Here is a 10846-nt window from a genome sequence, read left to right as displayed (position 1 = left end):
TTTTGAATCATTGATATTTTATTGTGTTTCTCCTCAGAGGGTCAGTCTGGTAGCTGAGCCCGTCTCTTATAGGAATGAGAAGTGTTTCACTAACATCTCGTCTTCTCTCACACATCTACCCACAGCACATACACACCTTAGTAAACTATCACAAACTGGTTAATGTGATGCGTATATGACCGCCCTGTGTGACAATTACACATGATTATGGTGATCCACTCACATGAACATCTAGTGTGTGTTTTTTAAGTTACAGTTAGTGTGGCATGGACGTCACAATTAGTTTGGCATGGCATCAGGGGAACTAGGAGAGCAGGATTTGAGCAGGCAGGAACCTGTGCGCTCTGGACTGTCTGTGTCTCTCTCTCTCTCTCTCCAGGCAGATCAGCAAGCACTAGAGACATTCACAACGATAACTGCAAAACAGCCACAAGTTAGAGGCAATATCAGACACAAGAAGACTCTGGTCAGATGTGTGACAATTGTCTGTTTACCTGCTCTGTCTCACTGGTAGAATTTGATCTCAGCGTCCACGCAGTCGAAGAACAGATCCCCGAGCTCCTGGCCCTGTATCTCCCCCTTCAGCATGGCCTCGATTTCCTCAAGACACTGAGACTCCAGGAATCTCATAGTCTCCTGTAGAGAGACCCCAGCATCCTGGAGACACACACACACACTTTTTTTTATATCATTATGCAGACTTTCCATAGACATGATTTTTAAAAAGTTTTATTCATAGGCTCAAACTGAGCAAAAATACGGTACATTTGCTGATATTTATATGGTCAAAAATAAATCAATTAGATATTTATAACCAGGGTTTAAAATGAACACCTGTCAGGTAAAAATCAATGTGGCTGTCAAATCACTAGCCAACTTGGCATCTCTTATGCTTACTCAGTTTGCTGGGGAAGTTCATGTAAGCCAAATCTGCACATTTCTGGCTTACTTGAACATGCCCGTCACTACGCAACAAATAACGGCGCGCTTGTTCATTTGTATTGAAGCAATAGCGAAGATTAAAAAGCATTTGGTTAACAGAAAGGACATTGTTATTTTCCAACATCCTACATTTTTTGATGTTCTTTGAACTGTATTGATCTGTCCACCTAAAATACATTTTTGGTGATGAGGATGAAAGAGGAAGGGAGGAGATGGCTGGATGACAGGGTTTTGTTTAAATAAGAAATGCATGTATGAAATGTATATATTTTTTAATATATATATATATATATTAGGGCTGTCAAATGATTAATCACATCCAAAATAAACGTTTTTTTTTACATAATATATGTGGGTGCACTGTGTATAATTATTTTATATATAAAAATACACACATGCTTGTATATATTTAAGAAATATTTTCATGTATATACTGTATATAGATTTATATATAATTTATATTATATATAATATTATTATTATATGTATATTATTCTTAAATATACATGCATGTGTGTGTATTTATATATATACAAAATAATTATACACAGTGCACCCACATATATTATGTAAAAAAAACTTTTATTTTGGATGTGATTAATCGTGATTAATCATTTGACAGCCCTAATATATATATATATATATATATATATATATATATATATAAACTGTGTCATAGTAAATCTGGTTTTTTTGGCTAGTAGAAGTTTGAATGGCCGGCAACTTGGCCAAAATGTGGATTTAGCCCAAATTGGCTGGTGAGAGAAAAAGTTAATTTCAAACCCTGATTATAACAGTATAGTTTCATATATTTTGTATATACTTCATATACTTTTGTGTTCAGCAGAAGAAAGAAATTCATACAGGTGTTGGAACAACTTGAGAGTGTGTAAATGATGACTTTCTGGGTGAACTAACCCTTTAAATGTTCAAAAAGCGCAATAAACAAACCAAAAAAGCACTTTAGCAAGAATTGTTTCTTTCTTTCTCAGACTTACAGGACTGGTCAGTGCCGTCTGGTGGGCTTTGTACAGCTCGTGTTTGCGGTCCACCTGGTGCTGGAATCGAGGTTGTGTCCTGACGGGATCGTCTGGGCCGTACTGCGGTGACATCACCATGCTGACGGTCCTCATGCTCTCCGTGAAGATAAAAGGCTTGAATACAGATCTGCAAGAGAAGGAGAAGTGTGACGCGTCCACTAGAGGTCTTCAGAGTTCCACTTGGATCCGAAAACCTGAGAGACCCGAGTGGGTTCGGGTCCAAAACTTCGAGGGGTGTCTTGGACACGGGTCAAATCTGATATTAGCAGCCTCGGGTAATTTCAAATAAATGTGCTTTTATTTTACCAAATAGAAATGATTTTAAATATGCCGAATTTCCACTATTCGTTTTGGCCATTTTACAATATTTTATTATTAAAAACAAATACATATAAAATAATTCTTCGAAACGATGTACTGTTGCCTGATTGATTACAGAAAACCATCTAAATGCAGTTGATGCCAAAAATAATCAACTAAATCCAATTAACCAAAATTAAACTGTATTTTCTTGTTTTTCCTCAAACAAAACCATTTGCGAAAATCCACGGAAAACATATTTTTTAAGTATTGGCTACATGGGTTCATCTGGCAACATAGGTTAAAAACGTAGCTAACGTAGAAGTTACGAAGAAGGATCGGAGAATGAATTGGGTTTCATTTTATCGGGTTTGTCTCGGGTTTTTTAAATTTATATATGCATGTCTAGTTCGGGTAAGAACAAAGAAGTGACTCGGGTCGAATCGGGTCGGGTACAGATTTTAGGAGCCGTCCTCCTTGATCTTCCGGGGCCACACCTGGAGGGGTCGGGTGTAGCAGTGAGGAAGTGAACGCAGGGCACTTCTGGGTTGCGCGGGAGGATGGACACCATGCTGCCCGTGGTACGGAAGCCCTCAGAGTCCATACAGATCCCGCTGGCCTTGTCCCTCAGGATGCTCATCATCACCTCTGCCGTCACCGAGCCTGTGCAGAGTGACAGGGGTCAGGACAGGAGGAAAGTGTGTGTGTGCAATTTCAAAGACATTTGATCAACTTCCATATTTCATGTATAAACTGAACAGTTAGGAGTGTTATACTCCAAATGGCCAAAAAGATTAGGGTCAGCAAGATTTTTTTTTATATATATATATATATATATATATATATCTTTTATATCTCTGTTACCCTAGCTGTACTTATTTGATCAAAAATACAGTAAAAATAGTAATACTGTGAAATAGTGTTACAATTTAAAATAGCAGTTTTCTTACGCAATACATTTTAAAATGTAATTTACTCAGCATCATTACTCCAATCTTCAGTGATCCTTCAGAAATCATTCTAATATGCTGATTTGACGAAACATTTTTTGATATTGGAATAATTCTCATTATTTCAGGATACTTTGATGAATAGAAAGTTCTCAAGAAAGTAACATTATGCATGAAATAAAATAAATCTTGCTGCCCCCAAACCGGTAGAGTTAGAAGATGTCAAATCAACTTCAGGAAGTCAGAGTGCGTAATTTATGCATTTAATAAGAATAATGCAAAAAAGGCATTCGTCCTTAAAAATGATTTAATTTAAAACATAATATATTCTATTAATATTTTTAATAATAAAATAAAATTAGAATGCAATCAAATTTGTGTATTCTATAATAATGTGTGTAATAATATAGAAGGTATTATATTAAATAAAGATGTGGGTACAAGATCCAAATTAAAACACTGAAAAAAGTCAAATAAAGGATCTTTTATGCTCTAAAACAAACGTTATCTCAAATACGGTAGTACTTGTCGCATCGTTCAATATAAACGCTACATAATTCATACATACACCACAAATACACTGTATAATAAAACATTAGAAATTAATAGAAATGGAAAAGTCAAAATATTATAATTAAATCGGGCATAATAAACATTTAGTTTAGGCCATGCTTCCACTAATAATCGCAAAAAAAAGAAGAAGAAATACAGTGACTGTAAGTTCAGTGTACAACAGTAGATGGCGGTGTTCAACACATGCACAAACTCTTCAAAACACCAAAAGAACACTTGAACAGCATTCAGGTTTCCTGTTGTAAACGCGACCCCACTCCCCCTCAGTCCCGATGCCAGGGGAAAGCAAACGTACCGTCGTGCTGCTGGAGCAGGGCTGTGCCGCCCATGTAGCGCTGCTTGGCCATTTCCATCCTGGCGGGGGGGTTGTCAGGACTGAAGACGGAGGTGAAGCTGAACTCCCCCTCACCGCTCCACCAGCCCTGAGCCTGGGCCGCCCCGCGCAGATCCGGATGCTCCGCTGAGATCTCTGTGCCTATCGTCAGCTGGTTAGAGATGTTCTTCACTCCCTCTGGCAAAACCAATAACATCCCGTTTATTTTTAGAGACGGATTATTTAGATAGGAGACTTTTCATAGAGATCTATCATCCTGATATAAAATTCCCCAAAAAAAAAACAGTGGGGTTCAAACGTCTAAGGCAGTGTGATTCAAAATCTAATACAGCCTGTAATTAAAGATTTAAGATTTTGAAAATGTTAAAACAAAGGAACATTACTAATCAAATATATTACTGAATTTATTTGAATTATTTTTCATTTATATTAATAATATTTAGAATCACTCACCACCAGTGTTGGGCAAGTTCCTTTTAAAAAGTAATTAGTTACAGTTACTAGTTACTTCTTCCAAAAAGTAACTAAATTAGTTACTCAGTTACAAATTTTAAAAGTAACTAGTTACTTAAGAAAGTAACTATTGCGTTACTTTCAAGTAAAATTAAATTTTAAATGCTCAAATGTGACCCCACCTCTACCCTGTCCGACTATGCGTTATGATGGGTCGTTCGCAATTCATGAGCGTTAGCCGTTAGTGATGATGGGTCGTTCGCGAATGAGCGTTAGTGATGATGGATCGACTCGTTCGCGAATGAGCTTTTGATGGGTCGTTCGCGATTCGCGAATGAGCCGACTCTAAGAGCCGGCTCTTTTAGGCGAACGTCGGGAGCTGGCTCGCATATCTGAAGAGCCGACTCTATTTTTACAAATTTAGCCTATAAAAATTGAAATATTACAAAGTAATTTAAAGAGCCGTTTGTGAGCCAAAAGAGCCGGCTCTTTTCAGTGAGCTGAGTCAAAAGAGCCGAATGCCCGTCACTACTATGCGTGCTTTCGAACACCCGCCCAACTCTACCTCTGATTGGCTTACAATGACATTTTACTCTACCTCAGCCAATCGTCAGCATTTATGCGCTTGTCTCGTGCTCTGCCCACTAACCAAGGAAGAACAGTAAAAAAAGTATTTGCCTCTCGCTCAGAGATCTAGTTGGTCTGATGAAAAAAACCCAGCTTCATCAGTTATAGTAACGCGCCGCATCTTTTGGCAGTAACGGTAACGGCGTTATTAAGATGAGAAGAGTGATCAATTACGGTAGATTACTCGTTACTGGAAAAAGTAATGCCGTTAGTAACGGCGTTATTCCCATCACTGCTCACCACTGACCATTAATCATCTCTCTCCCTCACCTGTGACTTTCTGTGCCGCCCACAGTTTCCCAGCAGTCTCTAGCACCCAGGCTTCGAGTCGGTCCACTAGTAAGAAGGTGTTGTGGTAACTAAAGGGTTCTGCAGTTTCCCTACAGCCTCCGCCCTGACCGTACTGCTCCAGCAGACCTGTGATGACATTCAGAGCGTCCTGTGCACTCTCCCCACGCTCCAGACCCAGCCTGAACACACACAACATACATACATATATATATATATATATATATAAACAAATCTGGTCAATCAATTTTAAGGCTAGAAAACTAGAAGATAAAAGATGTTTGGTTGTTTTGGGCTCACCGAACCAGGTCCATTCCCAGCAGAGCTTCTTCTGGATTCACAGGCTCCTTGGTCCAGACCGCCTCGTTCCCAATACACACCCCGTGTTCATTAGCCCCCATCTCAGCCCCCCAGAGCCAGGCCGGTCTGCTCAGCACAACTGCATGAGTGCGCTCTACTTGAGGGATAGAAACGTATGTGCACTATATGGAAAAGATAATCACATGTTAATCATCTATTGCTTGATTTTGTTCAATAAATCATCACATATTTGGGGGGCAAATATGACACTGCAAATGGTGAAATATTCACAAAGGGTTTGAAACCAAATATGATGCATTTTGATGAAACGTAATTAACTTGAAAAGTCAATTCACCTCCAGTGTAGAGCCAGGAGCGTGTGAGGACGCAGGGTAATACACCACCTCCTGCACCTCATCTCTCGGCCGGTCGGAGTTCTTACCAAATATCACGTAATCTTCTTTTGAACCCGGAGGCAGAGATACAAAACAGTCACATGACCGAGGCGGTTCAGCCATCCTATATCAAATCAATACATCAGGATCAATGCAGTGGATCAGATTCAAATTAACATGATGGAAAATGGTTACATTTTGGCATACACAGACTTAGGCTTATAGATCGCCAGTCAAAAAAAAGCTAAAAAGAAAATTGTACAAGAATTATAATAATTCGAAACTGATTATTTAAATATCCTGTAACACTTTACAATAAGGTTAATTAGGTAACATTAGTTGATGTATTAACTAACATGAACTAACCATGAGCAATACATTTGTTACAGTATTAGTTATCTTTGTTAACGTTAGTTAATAAAAATACAGCTGTTTATTGTTAGTTCATGTTAGTTCACAGCGCATTAACTAATGATAACAAGATTTTAATAAAGTATTAGTAAATGTTGAAATTAACATTAACAAAGATTAATAAATGCTGTACGTGCAGCTCATTATTCATGTTAACTAATGTAGTAAACTAATGTTAACTAGCGAACCTTATTGTAAAGTGTTATTACACAATTTATTTTAATGCATTTATAAAAATATTTACAAAAAATATTTACATTATTGAAAAATATTTACATTATTTGGAATAGTGAAATATTTTGCAATATTTATTACTTAAACATTGCAAAAATATATTTAAATATTCCAAATATTAAATTGTAATTGTAATATATTCCATTCAGAGTCAGACACAAGGATAAACCGTTTCACTAACAGAAACAGATTTTCTTTTAAACATTTAATTTACGATGAATGAATTTGATTGGTAAAAATCCATGTTGAGTTTGATTACGCAGGCTTGTGGTCAAGGGTCATTTTCATTGGGTTCTTCTTCTAGTGACCACTGCGCAGTGAGAAACTCAAAGTGTGTGGTTCGTTGTTGGCTTGATAATACTAATACTACTACCACTACTACTAGTAATAATAATAATAACAATACGCAGTAAATAAAAACAAATATTCAAAGAAGTAAAAATCTGAAAAATCAAAACTGAAATATCTACATGAGATAGCAGGGATCAAATGGTGTTTCGTGTATGAATGTAAAGCTTGTGCAGAAGTAGTGATTGAAGAAGAGTCCTGCACTGATAGAGGAGTGCTGAGGAAGGATTACTGTAGTGCTGCTGGAGAGGAGATATAAGGCTTATCGCCTGACCTCCATTTCACAGACTCCTCAGCTCCGATCTTCAGTTGCACAACAGTCAAAGGCAGCGTTTTAAGCACTCATAAGAGCAGCATGCAGTGTTTTATAGGAGATGATTTTAATATCTGATAGACTAATGGCCTGTCTGTGTGTCTGATAATGGATCACCTATATGAATATCTAAGTCATGCATCAAAATTAACGCGTGACATTCACGTGCATGCATTAATTGAGTTTTAGTAGTGCTACTCTAGTCGTCTAGCACACGTTCGAGAGTATTTGATGAAGTTATTATTACCTTAATAAGCTCCAGTTCGGTCAGCGAGCCTGTGAGAGGCAGGGCTGAGAAGGATCAACCTGCCTCTGCTGCTGCGGAAACACACTTCAAAATAAAAGCCTTCGCTTCGACCTGCTACTCCAGACACTTCAAAATAAAAGTCATCTGACGCCACTGACCCGTTAAAGATGTACATATTAAACAGAAAAAAACGGGGAAAAAATTATATTAACCAGAAATTTTGCAACAGCGAAGTGTTTTGACGCAGTATTTTGAAGAAAACACTATAAGGACACGTAATTCACATAATAAATAACAGCTGACCAGAACTATTTTGTATTGCCATGGCTTATACATACAAATATATTGCATAAAAATATATATATTTACAACTACTACAAATCAAGATTTAAAAATGTTCTTTATTTCTAAAAAAGAAAAGAAAAAATATATATGTAACTGTTAAATAATATCCACTTAATTAAAATATACGAAATACTGATTCTTTTCCTGACAGCTATATGGATATCTCTAGGAAATGTGAATAAAAATCACAAACATCATTGTATATCTTGGCACAGCATTTGGACATTACCAGATAAATACGTTATTTCTAATAAAGTAAAATAAATACTATACAAAATTATTCATAGATGTTATCCTGTAAATGCAGTCATTAGTAGATAGGCCTCATACTGTTTGTGATAGTAACAATCTTTTAATTATTGTCACAGTTCTATATTCATAAGACAAAAAACAACTCAAATGAATTTCCCATACATTACCTTTTGCAATATACTGCCGATCTCACAAAACAAAAAGTTTATAAAAACAATATTTTTAAGCTTTTCAAATTCATGTAACTGCCATAATAATATATAGGCTACTTCTTATCCCAGTATTTATTTTTTACATTTATGTTCATTTTATATTTTAGTTATCATCCGTTTTAATATAGCCTAATACCACAACGCCTTATATTTGCCTTGTACTTGTATGTAATTGAACTTAAAGACTCCTAACATGTGGGCAAGTTGTGTCACTGGACTACTGTTTTATGGTGCTTTCATGGGTTTTAATCATAGGGTTTTAATATTTGAACTATACTGTGACGGATTAATAAACACAGTAATAAAACCAAACGCAATGAATAAAGACAGCAAAGTGTTTTATTTATAAATTCACAGTTTCTAATGGCACTACACCGCTGTAGTTACAATTAAAAAAAAAAAAAAAAAAAAATCAAATACTGTGCAAGTTCGTTCTCACAGACTATGAGATTTCATTTGGGCGCCACTTAGCGGACGTTTAAATAAATCAGGCATTAGCCACTAGAGGGCGCCATACTAAGAAAAGCCTGGTTCGAAAAAGCACTTGTACAAGGTGTGGAGTAAAAAAAAGAAAGAAAAAAAAAAGAAAAAAGAACAAGGCATGTGGAGTTCTCCAAAGTGCACAGGAGAGACACACGCTTGGGTCTCTACTCATTGGGATACTGGAACAATTCAGCTCAAAATACTCGTCAACATACACACTGGTTGAGGAAAAACATCCATACATAAACACAAAATCCACAAGCATATATCAATTAGCACTCAAAAATAAGGAGAAAGGTAGTAAAACGTTTCAAAGTGGAAAATGTGTCATGGAAATCACACAGAGATGGTCCATCGTACGCCATCCCAATCTTTCCCTTTTATTGAAATCGTGGCGTGAATTCACATTCTCCTAAACCCCAGTTTGATAAAAGGTCAATGATGGGATCGTCTGCATGAAACAAAAACAATCACAATCTTAGACACCACGTAAAGCAAACAAGTGTGACACAGAGAAACTCCACTGGGATGTCAAATGGTCTCTTGGGTGCATTAAAACAACTATGAAAGCAGCAAACACACATACATAGAAAGTGTGATAAGAGGGAGTGTGTGAGTAGAGAGGACGCTGGACACACATACAGATCATCTTTACATGTACATGACAGGCAGGACAGACCAGAGGGTTGCTTTGCTGGACATGCATAATATTTGCGCGAATACGAGAGCTTGGGCATTCTTATGATTCACCTGGAATCCAGAAACTCAAAGCTCATCCGAACAGATCCAGCGAGGAAGAGCGAATCACAGGCAGACGGGTCATGTACGACATCTCCATGATCACATTATGAGCATTAGAATAGATATATCTGATATTTAATTTGATTTCAGAATTTTGGATGGAAAATAAATTAATCAATTTAAATACATTTTACAAAATAATTTAAGTCAAAATCGATCAGAGTCCAGCTTTCTCAAAAGAAAAGGAAAAAAAAGGCAGAGTGCGCAAACTCTGGAGAACAGGAAGATGTTGTCCGTACCACTTGTGTGTATCTGTAATAAATCTTGAGAGCTCTAACATGGAGGTTGGAGGGGCCACTGCAATGTGTATGTCGATATATGTCACATGACCGTAATCTCATAGAGCCTGGGTCACATTTAAATAAATAAATACATAAATAATTACCGCAAAAAATAACAGAATGTCCCCTACAAACTCCCGTGTACATATGAAGTGTGTAAACAAAAAAATTATAATAATTTCTGCACGTGTCTTTTATGACGGCTCTACTGGACATGAAGAAAATGAGCTGTAAACGTACTTGAAAAAGCTGGATACTGAGCATGAGACGCTGTGTGTGTGTGTGTGTGTGTGTGTGTGTGTGTGTGTGTGTGTGTTCAGGCCCAGCCTGAACTCGTTGGTCACACTAGATGTTGAGAGAAACAGGCCATAATTTGGCTCTAAAAGAAATGAAAACAGAATTAACAATGACTGGATCTGTTCTTCATTCAGCTCTGTTCACTGGATTGAAGCCCTGTGCTATGTGACATCACTGGTCCCACAAACCAACCACAGACAACGACTGCTGCAGAGTCACGCACACTCACATGTACAAGAATTTCATTTCGAACGAGGGAGGAAAAGTGAGCAGAGCGTGAGCGTTAAAGGGACAGTGAAAGAGGTCATGTTAGTGTAAAGAAAGAGGTTGAACGATGCGGGGCCGCCGGCATTGACAGGTCACATGGTCACGGTGATGCAGCGCCACATCTACATGAGAGATGAGAACATCAAGTCAAGA

General features: G+C 37.3%; 1 protein-coding gene across 1 annotated transcript; it reads right to left on the bottom strand.

The window, feature by feature from the left end:
- scrn2 (secernin 2) lies at positions 1-7828 on the bottom strand. The gene is made up of 9 exons (XM_056262789.1): positions 7756-7828; positions 6164-6326; positions 5808-5989; positions 5490-5689; positions 4101-4316; positions 2780-2945; positions 1941-2109; positions 495-657; positions 1-416 (listed from the first exon to the last, which is right to left on the bottom strand). The coding sequence occupies exons 2-8, from the start codon at positions 6323-6325 to the stop codon at positions 505-507; spliced, it is 1248 nt and encodes a 415-aa protein (XP_056118764.1). The 5' UTR covers position 6326; positions 7756-7828; the 3' UTR covers positions 1-416; positions 495-504.
- Positions 7829-10846: the final 3018 nt, after the last annotated feature.

The sequence above is a fragment of the Rhinichthys klamathensis genome, unplaced genomic scaffold (genome assembly GCF_029890125.1).
Source record: "Rhinichthys klamathensis goyatoka isolate OS25496 unplaced genomic scaffold, OSU_Roscu_1.1 h1tg000196l_1, whole genome shotgun sequence".
In the NCBI taxonomy this organism is placed as follows: Eukaryota; Metazoa; Chordata; class Actinopteri; order Cypriniformes; family Leuciscidae; genus Rhinichthys; species Rhinichthys klamathensis.
Note: the sequence above shows the minus strand (reverse complement) of the source record. Positions and strands in the feature narration are given on the sequence as shown.

Bases quoted from the DNA above. Each gene is read 5' to 3' on its own strand.
- scrn2 (XM_056262789.1), bottom strand. From the start codon at position 6,325: ATGGCTGAACCGCCTCGGTCATGTGACTGTTTTGTATCTCTGCCTCCG. The intron at 4,317-5,489 runs GTGAGGGAGAGA...TGGTTTTGCCAG, and splicing joins GGCGGCACAGAAAGTCACAG to AGGGAGTGAAGAACATCTCT. The intron at 2,946-4,100 runs GTACGTTTGCTT...CACTCTGCACAG, and splicing joins CCTGCTCCAGCAGCACGACG to GCTCGGTGACGGCAGAGGTG.